The 22,262-nt window shown below is 58.3% G+C and overlaps 2 protein-coding genes across 3 annotated transcripts in view; one reads left to right on the top strand and one right to left on the bottom strand.

The window, feature by feature from the left end:
* The window catches only part of RSPH14 (radial spoke head 14 homolog), an 85,128-nt gene that overhangs the window by 26,880 nt on the left and 35,986 nt on the right, over window positions 1-22,262 (bottom strand). The window lies entirely within an intron of this gene.
* GNAZ (G protein subunit alpha z) overlaps window positions 1-22,262 on the top strand; it is a 54,632-nt gene that overhangs the window by 15,946 nt on the left and 16,424 nt on the right. The window contains exon 2 of the mRNA XM_003806391.5: window positions 8,946-10,117. Coding sequence (XP_003806439.2) covers window positions 9,395-10,117 — 723 coding nt within the window. The 5' untranslated portion in view covers window positions 8,946-9,394. The remainder of the gene's footprint in view (window positions 1-8,945; window positions 10,118-22,262) is intronic.

Below are 22,262 nucleotides of genomic sequence, written 5' to 3' on the forward strand. Positions count from 1 at the left end.
CACCTCCCAGGCCTGCTTTTAGCATGAGATGACGTGTGTGAGCAAAGCACTCGGCCCAGCAGTGGCAGCAGACAGGGTGGCACAGAGGTGCAGCTGTCCCCTGCATGTCTCCAGCCACGGGCCTCTGGACCTAGGTTCCCTGGGCACCTTCCTCTCCTCCCAGTGGCCTCAGCCACCCGAGCAGGCACACTATAGTTGAGGAAAGCACAGCAGAGCCACAGCTGGGACCCAGAGTCCCCTCCCTGACCCCACCATGCCCAGCTTCCCTGAGACAGACCCTCCCCGGGGCCCAGCCCACAGTTGCCCCTGACCTCCCATGAAGAGGTGTGGAAATGGCTCCATGAAGAGCCTGTGAGGACACTGGACCATGACCAGACCACTGGAGAGAGGGGAAATGCAGTCATGGGGCTGCAGCATCTGTGGAGCCCACTTCCCACTGGGTGGGGCCAGCATGACAGGATTGAAGGCAGTGGGACAGAAGAACTGGGCAACACAAAGGACACCTGGCTCCTCAGCAACAGAGAGCTGCCACCGAGGAGGCCCCTACAGGTCCAGGCCAGGCCCTGGGAAACCCATGATGGGACACATGGCTGGGGCAGGACAGGGAGTGTGCAGCTTGTCAGCTGGAAGCAAACGTGGCTCCGATAAGTCAGGCATAAAAGGGCAGTGGAAAGTGCTTCCTCATTCTGCGAGGAGGAAACCTGGTAATCTGCAATGGCCACAGGCACAGGCTTTTCCAGACCTTCGGTTTCTAAAATAGTATCATGGTGGGAGCTGATGTAGGGACGGCGGCTCCAGAGTTGGGGGCAGCACCCACTCTTTAAGAGATGATAGAATGAGCATGGTGGCTCACACCTATAACCCCAGCACTTTGGGAGGCTGAGGCAGGAGGATTGCTTGAGCCCAGGAGTTCGAGACCAGTCTGAGCAACATAGTGAGACCCCCATTTCTCCAAAATTAAAAAGATTAGCTGGGCGTGGTGGCGCGTGCCTGCAGTCCCAGCTACTCGAGGCTGAGGTGGGAGGATCACTGGAACCCGGGGGGTTGAGGCTGCAGTGAACTGTGATGGTGCACTGCAGCTGGGTGACAGTTAAAATAAGACAAAAATGCCTCAATTGAGCTTATAACCGCCCAAGGGGTTCACCTTGCCCGCTGCCTAGACAGAGCCGATTCTTCAAGACGAGAATTGCAATAGAGAAAGAGTAATTTATGAAGAGCCGGCTGTGCAGGAGACCGGAGTGTTATTATTACTCAAATCAGTCTCCTGGAGCATTCAGGAAGCAAAGTTTTTAAGGATAACTTGGTGGATGGGGGGTAGCCAGTGAGCCAGGAGTGCTGATTGGTCAGAGATGAAATCATAGGGAATTGAAACTGTCTTCTTGTTCAGTCTGTTCCTGCTCAGTCAGTTTCTGGGTGGGGGCCACAAGATCAGATGAGCCAGTTTATTGATCTGGGTGGGGCCAGCTGATCCATCAAGTGCAGGGGCTGCAAAATATCTCCAGCACTAATCTTAGGAGTAGTTTAGGGAGGGTCAGAATCTTTAGCCTTCAGCTACATGACTCCTAAACCATAATTTCTAATCTTGTGGCTAATGTGAGTCCTACAAAGGCAGTCTGGTGCCCAGGCAAGAAGGAGGTCTGCTTTGGGAAAGGGCTGTTACCGTCTTTGTTTAAACTATAAACTAAGTTTCTCTCCAGGTTAGTTCAGCCTACACCCAGGAATGAACAAGGACAACTTGGAAGTTAGAAGCAAGATGGAGTCAGTTAAATCTCTTTCACTGTCTCAGTCATAATTTTGTAAAGGCGGTTTCAAGCTTGGCCTGCAGGTTCCCATACTCACGCAGCAAGTCAAGTGATCTGAGTTATATGAACCGTCTACATGCCCAAAATGTGGGTTCAGGGTACCCCAGTGCATTTCCTCCTGCTGGTCCCTGCATGCTCTGAGCTGTGGGCTGGCTTGGGGTTGGAGCCTTACCCACTCTGCCCCACATCCTTGTGTGAGGAAGGGCCTGTGGTCACAGGCATCAGTGAGCCTGGAGATCTGTCAGTGCGCGGGCCTCCTCCCTCCCCAGACCAGCTGCTGGGTGCCAAGGTGGAGCTGGCAGGTACAGGAGCCGCGGCTGCCTGGATAAAAGGCGTCTCAGCAAACTGGGGTCGGGATGGGGGTGGGGCAGTGCTGAGTCATAGCCCCGCTTGGGGCATGCCAGGCAGCTCAGCCTCCACAGGAGACTCCAGGACAGGGTGAGTGGCAGGTAGGCGCAGGCAGCCCTGGGGTCAGCTCCGGTAGGGTGGAAAGGACTTGTTGGTCTGAAATGGGTTCCATGACTCCTGTTGCCACCCCAAGCCTGGGACAGTGGACACCACTGGTCCCCACATTGAGGCTAGAGAGTCCTGCAGGTTCAGGGTGTGTGGTAGGTATCTGGGGAGGGCTGGGAGCCCATCGGGCATTAGGGGTGTGGCCTTGCTCTCCCTTGCTGGCCCTGTGGCCTGGGCTGCCTGCCACCTCTTGGGGTCCTAGCTTCTGTTACCAGCAAAGGTGGCCATCTGAGTGGCCTCTATTGGGCCTCAGGCATGACTGCCTGTGCCTCTCCCCCAGTCACAGTCTGGGTACAGTTCCGTCTCCTCAACAAGCCTAAACTATCTCCCTGGGGGCAGGGTCTGTGTGTTGAACCATCACTTCGTCTTGGCTCACTCTTTCCGTCGCCCAAGCTCAGCATGGGGCAGGCTTTCCTGGGAGGTGAGGAGGGAGGGAGGCAGGTAGCTAGGGACCTGGAGAGTGAGGGGCTGGACTGCCGTCTCTGAGGAAGTCAGGCACAGTGATGAGGGAGCTGGTCTATAAGCTGATAAGTCTTCCCACCCCTGGCTTAGCCGGCTTGGGCAGTGAGACCTTCGGTGACCTTGGCTGTGGGCTGTCTTCTTCTGCCTCAGCCGGGGGCACTGACTCTGTGCTGTGCTGGCTGTTGTGGAGGAGGCCTTGAGCAAAGCTTTGGGGACAGCCTGGAGGTTACGGGCAGGGCAGGCTGGCTCCCATGGCCTGGTGTGGTCCTGGCGAGCTCAGGCTATGGTGGGTGTGGCCATGGGTATTATGTTGCCCCAGCTCTATGCCTAGCAGCAGGCTGAGCCTCCAGGGATTGTGCCTGGGGAGGGAAGTGGTTCCTAGAGTGGAGGGCATCCAGGATGCAAAGGTCCCAAGAGAGGTGGCAGCACTTTCCCTCCATGACCATGTCCCCATCCTGACTCAGGGCTATCACTCAACATCTGTTACAGGAACAGACTTGAGAGGGCCACGTCTGGAAGGAGGGTGATGAGGGCAGGCCGGGCCTGCTGGACGGTGGGTGAGAAGGGAGGGTCTTGAGGGGGATATCCATGTGTGGGCTGAAGGATCTGTCCCGAAACCACAGGAAGCAAGCGGCTCTCAGCAGAGGGTTCCTGAGTGGGCTCAGGGCTTGGAGATCGTGCCTTAGGAATCTTTGGGTAGGTGAGTCAAGGACCAGGATGGAGCTCCTTAAGAGCCTACAGCCAAGAGATGCTAGTTTCCTGAGGCTGCTGGGGAGGAGGCAGGCAGGTGCAGACTCTGGCCTGAGCACAGCCCACTAGGGCTTCTTGGCCTCTGGCTGCCAGCGTGTCGAGCCTGGTGCCTGGCCCTATGTCGCACTAAGTCCTAAGCGACCTCCTGGTGAATTTGCCACACCCTTCATGCTGCAAACACTACACATCTGCTGGGGGCGGGGGCCAGGGACTGGATACTAGCTGGTGTTCACTGATACAGTCCACTCATCTGTACTGAGCCCTGGCCATAAGCACAGCAGGGTCCTGTACCACAGGGACAGCTGACAGTCCCCCTTTCCCAGTACCTGCCACTTTCTCCTAATATGTCCCCTCTCCAAGAGCAGCCCCTGCTTCAGCCTACTGGCTGGTCCCTGGAGTTCCCTGATCGTCTCCCTGTTCCCACCCAGCCGCCACTCCCATCACCAGGCACTGTGCAGCATACAGCTCACACATCTTGCAGAGCCTCACTGCATCCACTTCCCCCAGCCCTCACCCGTGTTGCTCCCCTTTTATCACCTGGACGTTTGCATCCAGGAGCCTCCTCTGGTCTGGCTTCAGCGCAGCAGCCAGAGGGATGCTGGTCACACAGGGCAGGTCATGGCACTTCTCACCCAAACCCTGGCTGGCTCCTGACTCGCCCTTAAGTGACCTCCTACCCTCTTGGCACCAGCCACATGGCCTCCTTCCTGCCCCTCAGACTGGTCAGGCATGCTCCCACTTCAGGGCCTTTGTGCCGATGGTTCCCTCATCCCTGATGCCTGCTTGCCTCCCTCCTTCACCACCTGTTCATACTCATCTCTTACCTATCAGGAGGCCAGCCCCACCCACCTTTGCTGACTTGCAGCCCGCATGCGCCACCCCCAACCCTGCCCACCTGGAGCTCCATTTCCACTGTAGCACTGGGCACCTTCTGCCACTTGCTGCTTATTTACTGCCTGTAGTCTGACTCCTGCCCTCCCACCTGAGCAAAAATAGGGAATAGATCTTCATCTGCCTCATTCAGCAGCCCCAGCCCAAGTGCCAGAATCAAAGCCATGGTTTAGCAAGTAAGTGTGGGATGCTGGAGAGCCCCTGACCCATCTCCCTTCTGCCCCAGTCGCCTCAGCCTAGCTCCACACCACAGCTGGTTCCTCCTCTCCAGGGCATCTCTGCTCCCAGGATGCCACATGCAACCACATGCAGATGCCCACATGCACCAGTACACATGCAGCTGCACACACGCACAACCACATGCAGACAGAGGCATGGACCTGTGCATGCACACCCAAAGATGTGTACATGGACCTGCTCACAGACATGTACATGGATCTGCGCATGCACGTGAACAGACATATGCACACACTGGCATACAAGCAACCAGACACAGACACATCCATGCACCTGCACTCTCACGGACACAAACAGGGACCTATGCATACACGCACACATACCGCAATGGACCTGCATACACATAGGCACCTATGCATACATGCACACATACCACAATGGATCTGCACACACACAGGGACCTATGCATACACACACACACACCGCAATGGACCTGCACACACACAGGGACCTATGCATACATGCACACACACCGCAATAGACCTACACACACACAGGGAGCTACACATACACGCACACGCACCGCAGTGGATTTGCACACACACAGGCACCTATGCATACACGCATACATACCACAATGGACCTGCATACATACAGGCACCTATGCATACATGCACACGCACCGCAGTGGATTTGCACACACACAGGCACCTATGCATACACGCATACACACCGCAATGGACCTGCATACACACTGGCACCTATGCTTACACGCACACACACCACAATGGACCTGCATACACACACACGCACCGCAATGGACCTGCACACAGGCACCACATACCGCCACAAACATGCAGGTACACACATGGCTTAAAACCTTTCAGTGGCGTCCTGTTTCTCTTCAGTGAAGACCAAGGGCTCAGTTGGACTTCTGGTGAGCCCTGCCCCTTCCTCTTGCCTGGTACCTGTCTCCTCCTCTCCCTCAGTCCAGCCACTCTGACCTTCCTTCAGTTCCCCTGTGTGTTAGGGATGGTTTGTCCGCTTCATCCCTAACACACATCCCCACACACCGCAGGGCCTTACAGCATGTTCCTCCTCTGCCTGGCACACTCTTTTCCTGGCCCATTCCTCTGGTATTTCTAGCCATGCCCAGAGGCACTGTGGTGGGGGGTCCTGGGTGTTGAGCTCCAGTGACCCATCAGTGGTTTCTGGGCCAGGGAACAATGTGGTCATCCAACTCTTGGCCTTTGTCTCTTGGCCAACCATCATCAGGTTCCATCCTGGGACTTGGGGAGTCCTAGCATGTCCAGTAAAGCCCGGGTTAGACTCAGAGAGAGGGCTGGCTAGAGCCTTGTGTAAGAGCCAGGAAGTCAAGCCTCAGAATAGGTGGGACTGTCATAAGGTCCCATTTGGACCACAGCCAGGCTCCCAACGCAAGGCTTCCTTACATCCATGCACAGCCCTGTCCCATGCGTGGTGCCCCTGCACAGGGCGCTCATACCCCCAAACACAACAGAGCCCCACAGAGCCGCAGGGAGAATTCTGGGTGGGGCCTTCTGCTTCAGGTGATCTGAAAGATGAGGGTCCTCAAGCAGGGGACCTCCCCTTGGTTGTGACTGTTCGTCACTGCCCCATGCAGGTGACAGACTTGGCCCTGATGCATGTGATTGCTACCTGGCCTCAGTTTCCCCTTTCCTTGCACATTGCCCTGTCGTTGCCGGCGCACACTGATCAAAGACTGCATGGGCAGCCCTTAGCTCCAGGCTTCCAGACAACAGCAGTTCAGGGCCCAGGCTGCCAGCCCGGTGTCCCCAACCTGCTCTCCTGATTCCCCAGCCTTGGAGCCAGGGAGCACATACATCCCAAAGCACAAATCACACATCCTTGGACAGAGCAGCTTCTCTGCCCACCACTGGGGACAGAAGGGGTGCCTGGCTGTACCTCAGATTTTCAAACGCGGAATTGAGAAGAACAGTCATGACAACAGAGGACACCTCCCACTGGGTTGGACACTGCCTTCTGAAAGGAGCATGTTGGCTTCCTGCTGGAATGATGGTGCTGGTAGGGAGAACCCTGGGTCCCCAGGCAGTGGGCTGAGGGCTTTGGACACCTTTCCACACCTAAGGGGCTGTCAGGTCGTCAGCAGGGACAAGGGAGCAGCCACAGGGTCTCCATCCTCCATGTGCTCATGGTTCGTGTGCATATTACACATATCATGTACATGTCATCTTTAAGCAGATGTTTTGCCCACTGTGTGCTGGAGTGGGAGGGTCATCTCGAGGCTTCCATTCTCAGATGTAATTTTCAGCCTCACTGGGATTGGGCTGAGTGACTGTTTAATCACTGCCCTCTTGGCAGAGATGTTTCTAGGGCGTTCCCTGGTGCACTTCTCATCGGTGGCTGCCTGGTGAAGCGGGAAAGTTCCTCAGCCTCTCCATTGATTCCTTCCCTCCCTCCCTCCTTCCACCAACCAGTGCTTACTGAACACCCACTGTGCACTGGGCACTGCTCTGTTCCCAGTGGGGAACGAGGCCAGGACGGGCCCTCCTCACCAGCACTCTGGCTGGGGGTAGGGGCGACGGCAGCACCCAAGGTCATGTAGGTCACACATTAGCTGAGGGCTGCTATGGAGGAGGAGGACAGAGGGCAAGGTGACACTCACAGCGACAAGCACAGCAGGGCAGTGACTGCTACTGGCTGTCACTCTCTGAGGACCAGGCTTGTGCTGGATGCTTTACTCTTCACAGATACCTGTGGCCAGTGAGGGACAGGCTCTGAGATGGGAGTAAGTCGCCAGAGGCCACACAACCTGGGAGAGGCAAGCAAGGCATGAAGGATGAGACCACCCTGAGAGTGGTGGGGGTAACATCAGGATTTGACCAAGGGAAAGAGGCGGCATTAGAGCCTCTGGCTGTCAGAAGCTGGCAGGGCTAGGGAGCAGGTGTGAGAGGCCACCACCACTGCCAGGAGAGACCAGAACCTCTGCCCAGGGAGAGGACAGCCCACCAGGGGCCTGCTTCAAAGCAGGATCGCCAGGACTAGTGGTCAAGGTCTGTGAGGGGCAAGGGACAGTGAGGGGCACGGATGGCTGCTGGGAGGATGAAGTGCCATTTGCTGAGGGTTTAGCAGGTTGAGTTTCAGATGCTGGTCACACCCAGGAGTTGAGGGTGGGGCCTTGGCTGTTGGGGTCTCTCTGCCTCGGGCCTTCCCACCCCAGGGCCTGTCACAGAGTTGATGGGTGGTATTAAAGGGGCAAATGCTGCCTGTGGCAGGATGGGGAGGCTGCGTGGGTCTCCGGACAGGGACAGAGGTCAGGGAAGGAGCAAGAGAGGTGCGTGCGAGTTGGGTGGGGCCTGGTGCCACCCTGGGCTCACAGCCGGGGAAGAAGCCTGAGCTTTGAGCTGCCCCTCGTGTGGGGAGGCCTGGCCTAAGCACCCGGCAAAGTCACAGGGGCATCCTAGGGTGTGCCCCTCCCTGCTGGCAGGAAAGGTGGATGGGGAGGCCCTGACTCGCGGGGTTGGTGAAAGATTCTGCCTGAGGCCTCTAGGCCACCCTGCCTTGCCCTGGCCTCGGTGATTACTACTACCCTTGGGAGCCACTGTGACATCTGGTCTCCCAGGTGGATTTCCCCGCAGCACCACGTGCAGCCCCCAGCTCCTTGGTCTCAGCCCAAGCCCCCCTCTACCTCCTTCTGCAGGAGTGAGGCAGCCCCTGCCCACTGTGCTTAGGCACCTCACGGTGCTCCCACAGCCTGAAGCCTCCACCTTGCTCTGGTCCCTGCCTCTCTGCTGGCTCCTGGGCTGGCCCATCAGAGTGCCCTCAAGGGAAAGCAGGGGCCAGGTCTCCCTCCTGGTGCTTTTCCTCCCTGTGATCAGAAGTGACCCAGCTCCTGCGGGGGTAATGAGAGTCAGGGAGGCGCTCAGTTATCCCAGGGCTGGGCCGAGGCCTGGCCACCCGTGTAAAACAGGGCAAGGCTGAGCTCTATCAGTGCTGTCTGGGAGAAGGGCCCCAGGGGGCATCACAACAGGGTGACCTTATTGAATCCTAACTGGATGCGGTAGAAGTGAGTCCAGCATGGGGGCTGGGTGGGCAGAGGCCTCGCACACACCCTTCTCTCCCTCATGCACCTGGCTTCAGGTGGACTGTCCAGGCAACAGCAGACATATGTGTTACACCATGGTGTGGACCCTACAGCGCCCCATGGAGGAGAGGGGTTGGATGGATTGTTGCCGGCTCATTTTCCAAGGCCAGTCTCTGCTGCTTTGCTTTCAGAAGAGCTCCCTTTCACTGTCCAGCCTGAGGTGGGGCTGCGGGGAGGAGGCTCACGCTTTTCTCTGTGTTTGGCAGGTGAAGGGCTGGATGCACAGTGGGAGCCGGAGGCGGGGGGCTGCAGGGAGCACACCAGCGACCGGCCCTCCAACCCTCCAGCCACTCAGCAACATCGCCACAGCAACCAGCAACCAGACGGCAGCAGCCGAGGCAAACACAAGCGGACGGCTTCCCACCGTCGCCGAGGACAGGGAATGACTACGGCAAATCAGGCCACTTTGCCAACTAGGGAGGTGGAGTGTCACTAGTGGGGAGGGGCGGCCACCGCCCGCTGCACAGAGCGCCATGCCGGCTGGAGAAGAGGCGCTGGGGCAGGGGCTGCAGTGTGGCTCGGCCTCACCCCCCTGCTGGCACTGAGTGCCTCCAGGGCAGCTGGGCTCTTGTCTGCCTGGTCTCAGTGTCCCCTGTGGCAAGAGGGAGAGGTGCCCCATCCCGTGCTCCTTGTCTGGGCCCGCTGCTGCCAGACCATGGGATGTCGGCAAAGCTCAGAGGAAAAAGAAGCAGCCCGGCGGTCCCGGAGAATTGACCGCCACCTGCGCTCAGAGAGCCAGCGGCAACGCCGCGAAATCAAGCTGCTCCTGCTGGGCACCAGCAACTCGGGCAAGAGCACCATCGTCAAACAGATGAAGATCATCCACAGCGGCGGCTTCAACCTGGAGGCCTGCAAGGAGTACAAGCCCCTCATCATCTACAACGCCATCGACTCGCTGACCCGCATCATCCGGGCCCTGGCCGCCCTCAGGATCGACTTCCACAACCCCGACCGCGCCTACGACGCTGTGCAGCTCTTTGCGCTGACGGGCCCCGCTGAGAGCAAGGGCGAGATCACACCCGAGCTGCTGGGTGTCATGCGACGGCTCTGGGCCGACCCAGGGGCACAGGCCTGCTTCAGCCGCTCCAGCGAGTACCACCTGGAGGACAACGCGGCCTACTACCTGAACGACCTGGAGCGCATCGCCGCAGCTGACTATATCCCCACTGTCGAGGACATCCTGCGCTCCCGGGACATGACCACGGGCATTGTGGAGAACAAGTTCACCTTCAAGGAGCTCACCTTCAAGATGGTGGACGTGGGGGGGCAGAGGTCAGAGCGCAAAAAGTGGATCCACTGCTTCGAGGGCGTCACAGCCATCATCTTCTGTGTGGAGCTCAGCGGCTACGACCTGAAACTCTACGAGGATAACCAGACAGTAAGTGGGGCCGGGGGTTTTCCTCTGCTTGTTCCTGCTGTCGTGGGTTCCTGGAAGCAAGAGGACTCGCGAGGTCCAGGACAGTCTGCAGCCAGAAAGGGAACCAGGCGCAGGCCTGGCCCTGCTGCACGATAACTGAGGCAGCTCCAGCAAGGTGGGGGCAGAGGGAACAGGGTGTGGAGTGCAGGTGTCATGTCCCATGCCTGAAGTACTCAGGGTGTGGAGGCCACAGGGCAAGAGAGTGTGAGGCTCCGCCGGGCATCCATGATCAATCCATGTGATAGTTTGGCAAATCCATGAAGCTCCTGCCAGCACCAGTCTCCTACCAGCATATAGGTCCAGGAACAGCAGCCACCCCTGCAACCCCATCTTGAGTCTGCAAATCTGGCAGAGATGGGGTTAAGAGCTGTTTAGAAGGGATAATCCCAGGTCCTGGTGGAAAGGGGACGACGTAAAAGCAGGTGTTGGGATTCTTTCACAGTGGTATGGGCGCAGCCCGAGGGAGACCTGGACCCAGTGCGAAGCAGTGGGGGCTTGAGAGTGGAGTTGCTGGAGAGGGTGGGGAGCCGGGCGAAGCAGCAGGGCAGTGTGCTGAGGCCCAGCCAAGACAGAAGGTCTAGCACACGAAGGGGGCCACAGCCAGGAGTGGCAGCGATGGAGGCCGTGGCAGGCAAGGGAGGGGCTGTCTTGCCCAGCAGGATTCCCTGAGCACAGATTTCAAGTCTGCCCTTAAGAGAGAGGCCTTTGACCCTGGGGATGGGGGAGTGGGGGCAAATAAGGAGTCACGAAGTTGTGGGTACCCTGGGGCTAGGGGAGGGTGATGCTGGGAGACAAGGGCTCAGCCTCCCCACTTGGGAACACTGGCCTCCGAGGTCACTCCTTGCTTCACCCAGTCCTAAGGCAAGCTTTATTCTTTAGGTTCAGCCGAGAGCAACAATGGTTCTAGCTTTGGACCTGTGCCCCAGCCAGGGAACCTGGACAGCTCCAGGCAGTGGCCATGGTGCTAGGAGCCTGAGTGTTCTGAGAGAGAGGATCTTTGGCTTTCATCAGGCAGCTGGGGAGGCGGGCTTGCCTCCCTCCCCTCCTCGCATCAGGGGTCTCCCTGGAACTGTGCCTAGGTGTTGATGGTGTGCCTGGGGGAAACGAATGACAGACGGGCAGGCAGGTGTGTACGCAGGCAGCTGCGTCCACCCTGTTCCCAGTGTGTATCTGTGTGCTCTCCAGGGTTCTGGCCCCTTACCCTGTGGTTGCCACAAGTTCAGCCCCATGTGTGGTTCTGGGCAGAGGGGACATCTCAGCAGATGAGTGAGGTCAGGCTCCCTTGATGAGGCATGGCTGTGGGCAGAGGGCTTGGGGCTGAGAAGCTACAAGGCAAAGTGAGGTGCTCAGGCCAGACCCTTGGGACAGTGCCATGGTGGGTCTGCCAGTCACACGGGCTTGCGCCACTGGCCTCATCCATCAACTCAGTGGCAGGCATGGCAAATTCCCCAGGCGCCAGGCCTGGCTCCCAGTTGCATCCTTTGACAGGCCGTGCCCACAGGTGTGCTGGACACAGGAGGCAGGATACCTGGGTCTTGAGTTAGTCCAGTTTTTCATGGAGGGCTTTGGCTGTCATGTTTGCTTTCTGAACTTGTCAGTGAGGAGATGACCCAGGTGTCTTCACAGATGGGCCCAAGCCTAGGCCTTTGCCTGCCTGCAGCCCTCTTGGCTCTGCCTGGCCTGTGCCTGCCACCTTGCTGCCTCTCTCTCCTCTCCTTCTGCTCCAGCCGTGGTCAGCTTGTTTTGCTCCAGCAGTACTGCTCTGTCCAGCCTTAAGCTTGTAATGATCCTGATCCCTGCCTCTCGTACCCCTGCCCTTATCCTCCAGGTCTCATCCCAAGTGGCGCCTCCTGGGAGGCCTTTTCTGACCTAGCCCGGCACCTGCTTACTCCTCCATCTAGTGATGTGTGAGTGAGCTCCTCGGGGCAGGCCCTAGATGGGCTGGGTGGCCCCTGTGGGGCCTCACATCTCTAGCTTTCCCTCTCCCAGGCCTGTCCCTGGGGAGAGGCATGGTGGGCAGCCATGGGCAGGGACAGCAGCCACTGGCCTGGCCTCAGGGATCCCTGTGAGGTTCCAGGCATTCAGGGCACTTTCTAAAGGGAGGGGCTGGCAGCCAGGCTGGCACACCCACCACCATCACCCTGGTTTCTGCAGGCCTGGGGAAGTGGTTGTTCACCAGAAAAGGAAATTCTTGATGAGAAACCCAAGCGAGGCTGGAAATTCACTGGATTCCAAATGATTCTGACCTTTCATGCTCTACCAGTAATATCTGGAGATGGAAAACAAACAGGCTGCAGAGGAAAGACAATCCCCTCCCGCGATTCCTCCCGCAGGCTGGGCTGGCCCCAGAGGTGAGCTGGCCCCCAGAGTGGTGCCGGCAGTGAGGACAGCCCGTCTCCAGCCGGGCCAGGGCCAGAGCCAGTGCTGGCACGGGCTGGCACAGGGCTGCCACTCTCTGCTCTCTCCTTTTGGAACGTGCTGAACTGGCCTCCCTGGGCCCTGTCAAAGGCAAGGCAGCCAAGAACAGGCCATGCTCGTTTTCACAAAAGCCAAATGAACCTTGGGGCCCAGTGCCAGGGCTCTGGACACGGCTCCTCCATAGCTCTCCTTCCGTGCTCAGCTTCCAAGGCCTCATCTTCCCTGATGCTGGCAGTGCCTCCCCACCCCCACGCCTGGCGAAGGAGCCACAGCCCCCCGGCCCACCCGCTGGCTTCTGCGTCAGCACGTTGCCAAGGAGAACGTCAGTGTCTCTGGGCTCCCGGGTGTGAGGGCTGCAGTGAGTGCAGGGCAGCACCTCAGAGCAGGGAAGGCAGATTTCCGGGTGTCTGTGGAGCATGGCAGCGAGCCACATGGGGAGCCACGCCCCTCCATGGCCACGGTTCCCACCCTCGTCCGAAGGAATTGGCAGAACCTTGCCCTGACTAGGGCCAAGTCCTGCAGGTGTGTCAGGCACCCCGGTGCCCCCAAGCCCAATACCCAGCTGGGGCTTCCTCAGGCAGCACAGGAGGCCTGAACACAGCCCAGCAACACAAGGGGGTTTTTCTGGCGCACCTGTCCCCTGAATGATCCTGTGGGGCAGCAGCGCCTGTTATTTTTGTCACAGATCGAGGCACTGAGGCTCAGGCACACAGCTGGCACTGGCGGGCCCCCAGCCCTCAAGTCCACAAGGACAGCTCCTGAGAGGCCATGTGTCACAGGACCCACCACGGGCCTCCCACTTAGCCAGAGCCATGGCAGAGGCTCTGCCCCTCGTCTTTAGTACATTCACACAAGGGTCAGTCAGCAAAGACAGTCACTCTGCTGCCCTAGGAGGGAAAGGCAAAGTGGAGAAGCTGGCACCTACCAGCCCACACTGAGGGACAGACACAGGTGGCTGTGACCAGCAGAGCCTGGGTCTTCACTCGGCCCCACTGGAGGCACCTGAGGGGGTAGGTGGGCACTTGTTGCCCAACCTCTGCCCTTGCGGATCAGCTAATGGACTCTGCCGGCCACCAAATGGTGTGGGATCCTTCAGAAGGCAAGATTAAAAGGTCTAGTTGTAAAGCATCAAATGTTCTCATGTGGAAACCCACAGGGAGCTCACTGCCCATTTCCCGACGGAGCTGTCAGCATTCCCAGCCCTGCGGCGGGTCTGTTTTGCACCTGTGATGGACCTGCTGTGCAGGCGCAAGGCTCAGGCTGGGGCCAAGTATGAGGGTGAGCACAACTCTCCCAGCAGCACAGGGAACTGGGGGACAAGGAGGAGGCAGTCACACCAGCCCAGCCACAGCTTCATTTCCACAAAGCCTCTGCTACCAGGGACACCTGCCCTGTCTTTCTAGAGCTGGCAGGCAGCAGTTCCCAGCAGTGTCCCCATTGTGCTTTCATCTAGGACCCACAGTAGTCACTTGGGCCCCACAGGCAGGCTGGGTCACAGCAGGGTTCACCATGGGAGGCCTGGTGTCTCTGCCACTTATCTGAGAGACAGCTGGTCAACATGTTATCAGTGAGGGTATCCAGGGGACAGGGGACATAAGAACATGCCTTTTGTGGGGCAAGTTCTGCAGGTGGCAAGTGCTTGAGCAGCCAGCCTCCAGGCAGGTGGTCTCTGCCTGGCCCTGGATAGTGGTCCCTTGTCCTGGGGCCATTGGCTTCCTGAGGAACCCCTCCCCACTCCAGGGCAGGTCAGCAGCCTCAGCACACCATGAGGGCAGGTCCACACCCACCTGGCACAGCCTGTGCTCTGAGCAGAGGGCCTGGCACACAGTGGGTGCTCTGCAGACTTTGTGGAGCGGGCGGGAGGCGGTAGGCTTGGGAAGAGCTGGAGCTCCAGAGCCCTGGCTTCTGGGTGCAGAGCAGCTGGGACACTCAGCCCTTCCCAAGGAGACCCTATGGGTGCTGGTCCATAACAGGAGTGTGTGCAGTACCCTGAGGAGGGGCTGCCCAAGGCCGTCCTGTGAACACAGCGTGTTCCTGCCACCCTAGCACTGTGGTTTATCATTTAGCCCAAAAAGGGTGCTTGTTTTAGTGCTTTAAAAATGGAGTTTAAACATTTGTGCCATAAAATGGCGTGTTGTGGGTGAAACAAGGTGTTTCCAGTAAGACAGGCTTATACCTATTGATGACAGAGCTGGTTATATTTGCCCAAGGAGGGAATTACAAATGGGCAATAGCCAGACACAGATGATACCCTCTCCCCAGCATACCAGGGCTTAGATTGAGAAGGGACCTTATATATCCTTTAGTGTTCTTAACCAGCCGGCTTTGCAGATGAGGAAACTGAGCCTCAGAGAGGTTCCTTCACATACCGCAGGGCTGAGACTCTGGCTCTCAGGGAGGGTCCTGGCACTGGCCCCTGGGAATTCCAGTGGCCCCCCTCTTCACCATACTGGTCCCACATCCTGTGGGTGCTGGGGTTCTCCAGCAAGGGCCTTGGGGGTATAGACTGGGTTCCACCCTTGGAGCTGCTGTGTAGCCAGCCTCCCCTCAGGAGAGTGGAGGACAGTGACACCTGGGCTTGGGAGAGGTGAGTGGCTGTGAAGGTTGACACTCCTCTCGTCCCCTTGTCTCCTGGCCTAGTCAGTGGCAGGACCACAGGGAGCCCTAGCAGAACATGGCCTCACTCTGCCTCCTGTTCCTGACCTGGTCAAGGGCATAGCTCCAAGCCAGAAGGCCTGCCGCCCTTTTCCCGACACACACAGGTCTCCCAAGCAGTTCTTCTGATCTTGCAATGTGCCAGGGCCACATGCAGTTTGTCTGCAGCATCCACAAGTTATCATGACCCTGGAACAGCAGAGCCTCCTGACCAGATCCAGAGGCAGGGCCAGGCTGGCACACTGGGCTCCCAAGGACTGGACAGCCCCCATGGCAGTGCAGCTTGAGAGGCTCCACAGGGGTGGGAGACACAGAGGACCAAGCCCACAGCAGCACCCTGATGGCACCTCGCATGGCAAGCATGGAATTGGGAGCAGGGCTCAGCTGGCCACATGATATCCCCAGCCCGCATCCCTCTCTAAGCTTGGCCTGGCTTCCTCTCTATGGCCTGTTATCCTTCCCGAGCACTGGAGCGATGGGGCCAGCCTCAAGAGGGCTGGGCACACACCTATAGCTGGGCCACCCGTGGCCTAGAGGCCCCACCAACACTTGTGAACAGCCCCTGCCATCCCTTCAGCACCGGCTCCCCGCATCCAAGTTCCCTTGCCTCATTGCCCAGCACTCAGCCTTAACTGGGGCTGCGGCCACCTCAGTGGGCCTTCACCGCTCTGAGCCTGTGGCCAGTGCTCAGTGAATGATGGGTATCTGCTCGCCTAGGGTCCCAGGCTTTATGCGTGACCCCATGGGGTGCTGGCTCAAGCCCAAGATGGGAGGGGGATGAGCAGGGAGGGGTGGAGAAGGCAGCATGTCCTGGCACCTATTTGAGGCCCTTGCTAGCACTTCAGTCCTTGGGTTAGCTCCTTCCTTCCTCTGCTCCCAGGGAGGATGCAGCCACAAGGCCCCTGTCAAAAGCAGCTTCTCCTTTCCTGTCACACTGGGAGCTTCCAAGGGTGGGGCCATTTCTTAGCCCGCCTTGTGCAGTGGCTCCTTGCCCTGGGTAGGTCCTTGGTCAGAGGTCAGCCACAAGGCAAGAGGCGGCAGGGCCCTGGGCTCAAGCCCTGCTGCTTGGGCTGCCCCCACACCTGCTCTGCCTGCAGGGCCTTTTCCTTTGGCCCCCAACTCCTCATCATCGTGAACCTGGTGGCTCTGTCGTTCAGTGCATCAGCCACCCCTCCATGATGGTCACCTCCTGCTGTGTCACTAGAGGCCATTCCCAGGGCACAGGCTGTCACTGAACACAGCAGTGCAGCAGCCAGGACACCAACCCCATCACTCTGTCTCTTCCACCATGATGACGTTGTCAGGTGCCTTGGCAGAACCTCCATGGGGATGCCCATGGTGTTCCTCAGATCTCTCAGACAAGTGCTCCTGCCACAACAGGTCAGCCAGCGTGGGCTCTGCTGGGGCCTCCTTTATGGGAAGGCAGGAGTCAGTCTCTTGCCCTAGTGCTGGTAAGCCTTGAGGGAGGAGGGAGGAGAGAACAAGAGAGTTCTCTTCAGCACCATGCCAGGCAGGGCTGCTTCCTGCAGAGGAGAGTGCTGAGACCCAGGGCTAGTGGTGGCAGAGCCTCCCTCTCTGCATGCCAGGGCAGTGAGGGGCTAGAGCTGGCTCATACTGGCTCACAAGAGCTAATTTTTCAATTTTCAGGATGTTTGTGAGCTGTTTGACATTATATTTGTGGCTTCAAAGCAGCCAGGTGGGAGTAATCACACCCCAGGAATTGGCAAATGCTACAAAACAGTTCTTCTCCTCCCCAGCCCCTGCCTCCATGCCAGTTGTTAGACCTTTACCAGTGCACCACAGCCAGTGACTCCCAAGCATGGCGGGGAGAGTCTGCCAGCCAGGCTCAGTCACTGGTGTATGGCAGGATTGATCCGCTGCTGCCATCTTACTGAAGAACCTGACAGTGTCCTTGCCTGTCAGTCTCCCACTGTGCTTCCCCAGTGACTCCCAGCTCTGACCCTGTGGCCGCATGGGTTGCATCTGTTCGTGTTTACCCCGCTGGAGAAAGGGAATTTGCCAGAGCGGCTCTTCACTTGCCTGCCTCCCTCCCGCTCTTCCTCAGCAGATTTAAGAGAATCCTACTCCACAGAGAGCAACCTTGCATTGGCTAACATGAGACCACAAGCTGGGGGCCATCTGATGTTCTCCATCTGAGAACAAGCCCTGTGGCATCCTTGCAGGAAGCAGTCCTTGTTCACCCAGTATGTGTGGGCCCTGGGCCTGACAAACTCACAGTCTAGGGACAGAGGCAGTCCTATCCCTTCCTCCCTCAGGTCAGCTGGGGATGGCATCAAGCAGGCCCTGGAGGACCCGTGTAGCCAGGGCTGGCCTCAGGCTGGCTTCCCCAGTGCCTACAAATGCTGGCCGCATGCTCTCTGTGACTGGCCCTGAGCCTGCCCTAGGAAACAGTTTTCTAGGTGCAGAGAAGCCAGGAACGGGTGCCTCCTCTGTCCCAAATACCAACATTTGCAGGACAGAAGGGGGCCTAGACGTTGGGAGCAGGCCTGCACAGATTGGGATGAACGTGGGGGTGGTGATCTGATCTGGACCTTGCAGAATCCAGTCAAGGCTGTGGGGGAGCAGTGGGGACAGTCAACAAAGGCAGGACTGAGGGGGCTGTCGGGGGCCATGGAGAGCACAGAGCTATGCACAGTGCCCTGCAGCAGGATGACGGAGGACCAGGCGGTGTAAGGTCTAAGCAGGCAGGGCAAGGTCGCAGGCACAGTGTCCAGTCCCCAGTGTGGCCCAGGGTGGGTGTCGCTGCCTGAGCGCCCTGTGATGACGGAGCCAGGGTTCAGCCCCAGGACTGTGTCCCTCCCAGTTTATACACCTCCTGCTCTGCCTTGTGATCAGGCTGGATGCTCACAATGATACCCTGTCTGAACTGTTCCAAGAGCTTCAGGGCAGAGCTGCTTCCCACCCCACATCCCCTCAACCTGCATCCGCTAGGCTTGCCCAGGCCAGTGGGTAATTAATTTCCTGAGCGCATTAGCTCTGCTCAGTACACACACATGAGAACAGCTCTGGGTTTTAAGACACAGATTACTATTGTTTTAAGGGATTTGTATAATCCAGTAACTGAAAAACAATTTTCCACTATCTAGAACAGACTCCAAGGTGGAGGCTAAGAGTGCTGGGGGCCTTGCTGACTTGGGGATCCCTAGTAACCAGTGTAGATGGGGGGATCTGCCACTCAGGGGAGTCCTGTGACTGGCCATGAACAAGACAAGCAGTGAGGACAGGATGCAGCAGCAAGGCTGTGTGCTGACCGGATGCATAGCCCTCTTCACCTGAGGCCCCACTGGCTCAGTCTAGTTTCTGGAGGGATTGGAATGACAGTCAGCTAGGGTGCATGGCCCTGGGCATCTCAGGGGGGACACCCAGTGTTGGCCAGGGCAGAGTGAAAGGTGTTTCTTCTCTCTGCATGTGGCTCCCGTCTGGATAGTGGACAAGCTTAAGCCAGCCCAGGAGCCTGGCTGCAGCTCACCCTAATCCCTGCTTCATCATACCTCGTGGTGGACATGTCCTCAGCTCAGGTACTTTCTCTAATTTCATTAATAATGAAACCAGAGTCGACTGGGGGCCCTGGGCCTTGTATCCTAAGGTTCCCAGCCCAGGCCGGCCAGGGCCACAGCCCCACACACCTTTTCCTGGCCTGTGGTGACCACGGGAGAAGCACAGCAGCATCCTGACCAAGGGGGCCCAGAGCCTCGAAGGCAACTTGGCTCAGCTGGAGGAGTGACTATGGGCAAGGTCCTGCCCCACAGGGCCACCCAGCTCAAGCAGTAACAACCCAAATATGTTTTTTTAAAGGATGAATATTTTTGAAAACCATCTTTTTGGCCATAGGCAGAGGTTCCCCACTGGGATCTCTCCCCACTACCCCCAGTTTCTCATGTCCCTCCCAGGAAAGAGCCTGAGCCTGCTACAGAGGGGTTCACAAGCCCTTGAGCCTACAGGTGTGGGTCTGAGGCTGCAGTGCCAGCGGCTAGGAGTGCAGAGTGCACCCACCTTGCTGAACAAAGCAAAGGCAAACCAGGCAAGGGTGTCGACCTTGGGTTCCTGGGGATCCTCTGGAGCTGAAACTAGGAGGGGTTTCTCACACTGTGCTTTCTTCGCATGGTGATGGCGTGCAAGCTCCTGGCCAGGCCTGTGTCTGTGTTGACAGCTTCCAATCTACAACACACCTGTGTCATGCTGTTTGTTAATTTCCCTTCAGCGACTGACACTGGCTGGTGGGGAGCAGGGGTGCAGGTTACTTAAAAGCAGCAAGATTTAACACAAAAACAAATAGGAGACAGTTCTCAGCTGAAACAGAAGTGGACTGGGGCTTTGGAAGAGGCCAGTCCTCCCAGTTGGGCAGGAGAGCATATGGGGTCAAGGTGAGAGCAGGTGGGACCCAGATGCTGAGGGTGCCCACGGCCTCCCTTTCTGGGTCTGGGTGTGAAACCAGGGAGCAGGACACAGGAGCTCCAGGCCCTTTCGGAGCAAATGCTCCCACCATCTTGGAATTTTCTGTCCTAGGACTGGGAGTCTTTGAGCATTGTTAAGGCACCACCTCCAGTCACGTGACTCCCGCCACATATCACACTTACCCTGGGGCTCTGCCTCCTCAGCAACTTTGACCAACACCTGTGGGAATACAGAGGGTCCCATTTGGACCTAAGACCCTGCAAGTCAGTGATGGTTGAGATCTGGTGAGAGCAAAAGGCAAAACAGAGTGACATGAGGGTAAGGGGGGTGGCGCCTTGGGCCTGTGCTGGAGAACAGCAGCCACCCACCTGCAGGGCTGGACAGGGGTGCCAACATCCTGGAGGCTGCACACAGACTTCTGGGAGAGCTCTGCCCAGTGGGTGAAGCCCAGCTGAGGCATGAGAAAGTGCTCTGTGTACAGCACCGTCTCCATCTCACACTGGGCCCTGGCACTGTGGGTGGGGCCCTGGCCTGGCTGTGGCCCAGGGTAGTCATGTGGACCTGTGTCCATCTGGACTGCCCAGGTGAAGACTGGCCCAGCAGCACAGCTCCTGAGCTCCTGCCCCTCCCCTGGCTAGTGAGGAGGTAGGGCAGTTCTGGAAGTACTCTGAAGGCTCAGGCTGTAGGATAACATGTATGTGCTGGCTGACAACAGAATAGTGGAAATGGAAGGCCCAGAGACGTGAGCGGTTGGCAGAGCCTGGCGCAGGGCATGCTGGTGCACTGCATGCACAACCTCTAAGCCTCCCAGCCCGAAGGGGCTCCCCACCACACAGATGAGGAAACTCGGGTTTCAGGAAAAGTTGTCCCTGTGGCAAAGTGGGGACCTTCTGACCTGGACATCCCGCTGCTGCCCAGGGGAATGGGCAGGGCTGGGAAGCAGCCACCCTTGCCATTACTAGGGTCACCCCACCCCCTCCACACTGCACACACAGAGAAACCAGGGAGGGCAGACAGGACTGCCCAGGCAAGGTGGCAAAGCCGAACTGCTGCGGAAGGCAGGGAGCAGCACGCTCAGCTGTTTCTGGCAGGTTCAGAGCAAGGGCTTTTCAGGCCATTAGGGCCTGAGCTAGGGCTTTAGCGGCAGCCTGTTATCTTGTTTAAACAGCCCTTGCTGTTTGAAGTGCCAGGCTTGGCTGGTGCTGTTACTATGAGCACTACAGTTGTCACCAGGCATAGTTGCAGGGGGGAGGGGGCCACCGGCAAGCAGAGGCTCTGACTTCTGGACTCGGCTGGAACACACCCCTGCCCTGGCCCCCATCCCAGAGGAGCCCCATCTGTCGCTGGCCTGGGACCTACAGGCCTGAGTACTCTGTAAAATGGGCCCCTCCCAAGCTGCCCGTGCCCTCCTGAGCTGCCTACATGGGCAGCTGAGCAGCCCTGTGCGGGTGGGCAGGAGCGGTGGCCTTTCTTATCCCCAGGGAAAAGTCGAGGGCCTCATGAAAACCCAGGGCCTGAGAGTGTCTGTGGACAGGAGTTGTGGCCACCCCAGGTTGTCAATCCTCCTGTGCCACTCGAGAGTCTCCACTTCAGCCAGGCAAGTCCTGTGAACTGGGGGCCTCTGTCTGCAGGTGGCAGCAGCTGGGGTGTAGGGAGCAGAAGCTGGGGCAGGAGCAGGGGTCCCAAGCACAGTGTTCCAGCAAGAAGCACCGGAACCCACCAAGGGAGCGCAACAGTGGAGTCGGGTCCTGGGCCTCTGCACACAGAACCCCAGGGGCTTGGCCACAGGGTGTGAAAATAAAACCCACATTTTCATTCGCCAGAATACAGGATCAGATAGTTCCTGATCGTTTTAAAGCCGGAAGAGCACCTGCTTATCAAATGCCTCTTCAGTCTGTTCTGCCAGATTGACCCATTGACCGACGAAGCCACAGTGAGGAAGGACACAGGCCAGCTGTCACTGGAGGGCCAGCCCAGGGCAAGGCCTGCTGCGGGGGAGGAAGGCCCAGCCCGAGTCCCTTCAAAGCCTCCTATAGGTGCCCATCACCCACCCCAGCCACACCCTAGGCCTCCACAGAAGTGGTGGGTCTGGGTGTTAGGCCTGTGCCCCCCGCCCTGATCCAGCCCATCTGTGGGCCAGGAGCAGGTGCATCTGTGCAGAAGGGTGGGGCCAGGGGCACACAGGTGGGGAGCAGCCAGGCAATCCCAACCCCTGCCCCTGTACACAGCTGCCACACCAAACGCCTGCAGCATGTGCCATCTGGCCTTGCCTGCCATCCACCCCGTGCTGGGCAGAGCAGGGGAGAGCGGTCCCCAAGCAGACAGCACTGCTCATAGGCAGGCCATGGGCAATGAGAACAGGGGCCAATGGTGCTAAAAGCTGTGCAGCAAATTAAAAGGGTTGGGGTTGTGACTAGGTCTTACTTCAAGTGAAGGAGTCTGATAGCTGACCAGCTACACAAACCCAAAAGAGCAGCCCATGCAGGGTAGCACAGCAAAGGCCTCGAGGTGACAGAGACAGAAGCAGGAGTCAGGAGACAGCCGGGAGAGGCCTGGATTACACAGCCTGCCATGGAAGGCACTGGAGGGTTTGCACAGGGGGCAACCCCAGAGCAGA

Source organism: Pan paniscus, chromosome 23 (genome assembly GCF_029289425.2).
Source record: "Pan paniscus chromosome 23, NHGRI_mPanPan1-v2.0_pri, whole genome shotgun sequence".
NCBI lineage: Eukaryota > Metazoa > Chordata > Mammalia > Primates > Hominidae > Pan > Pan paniscus.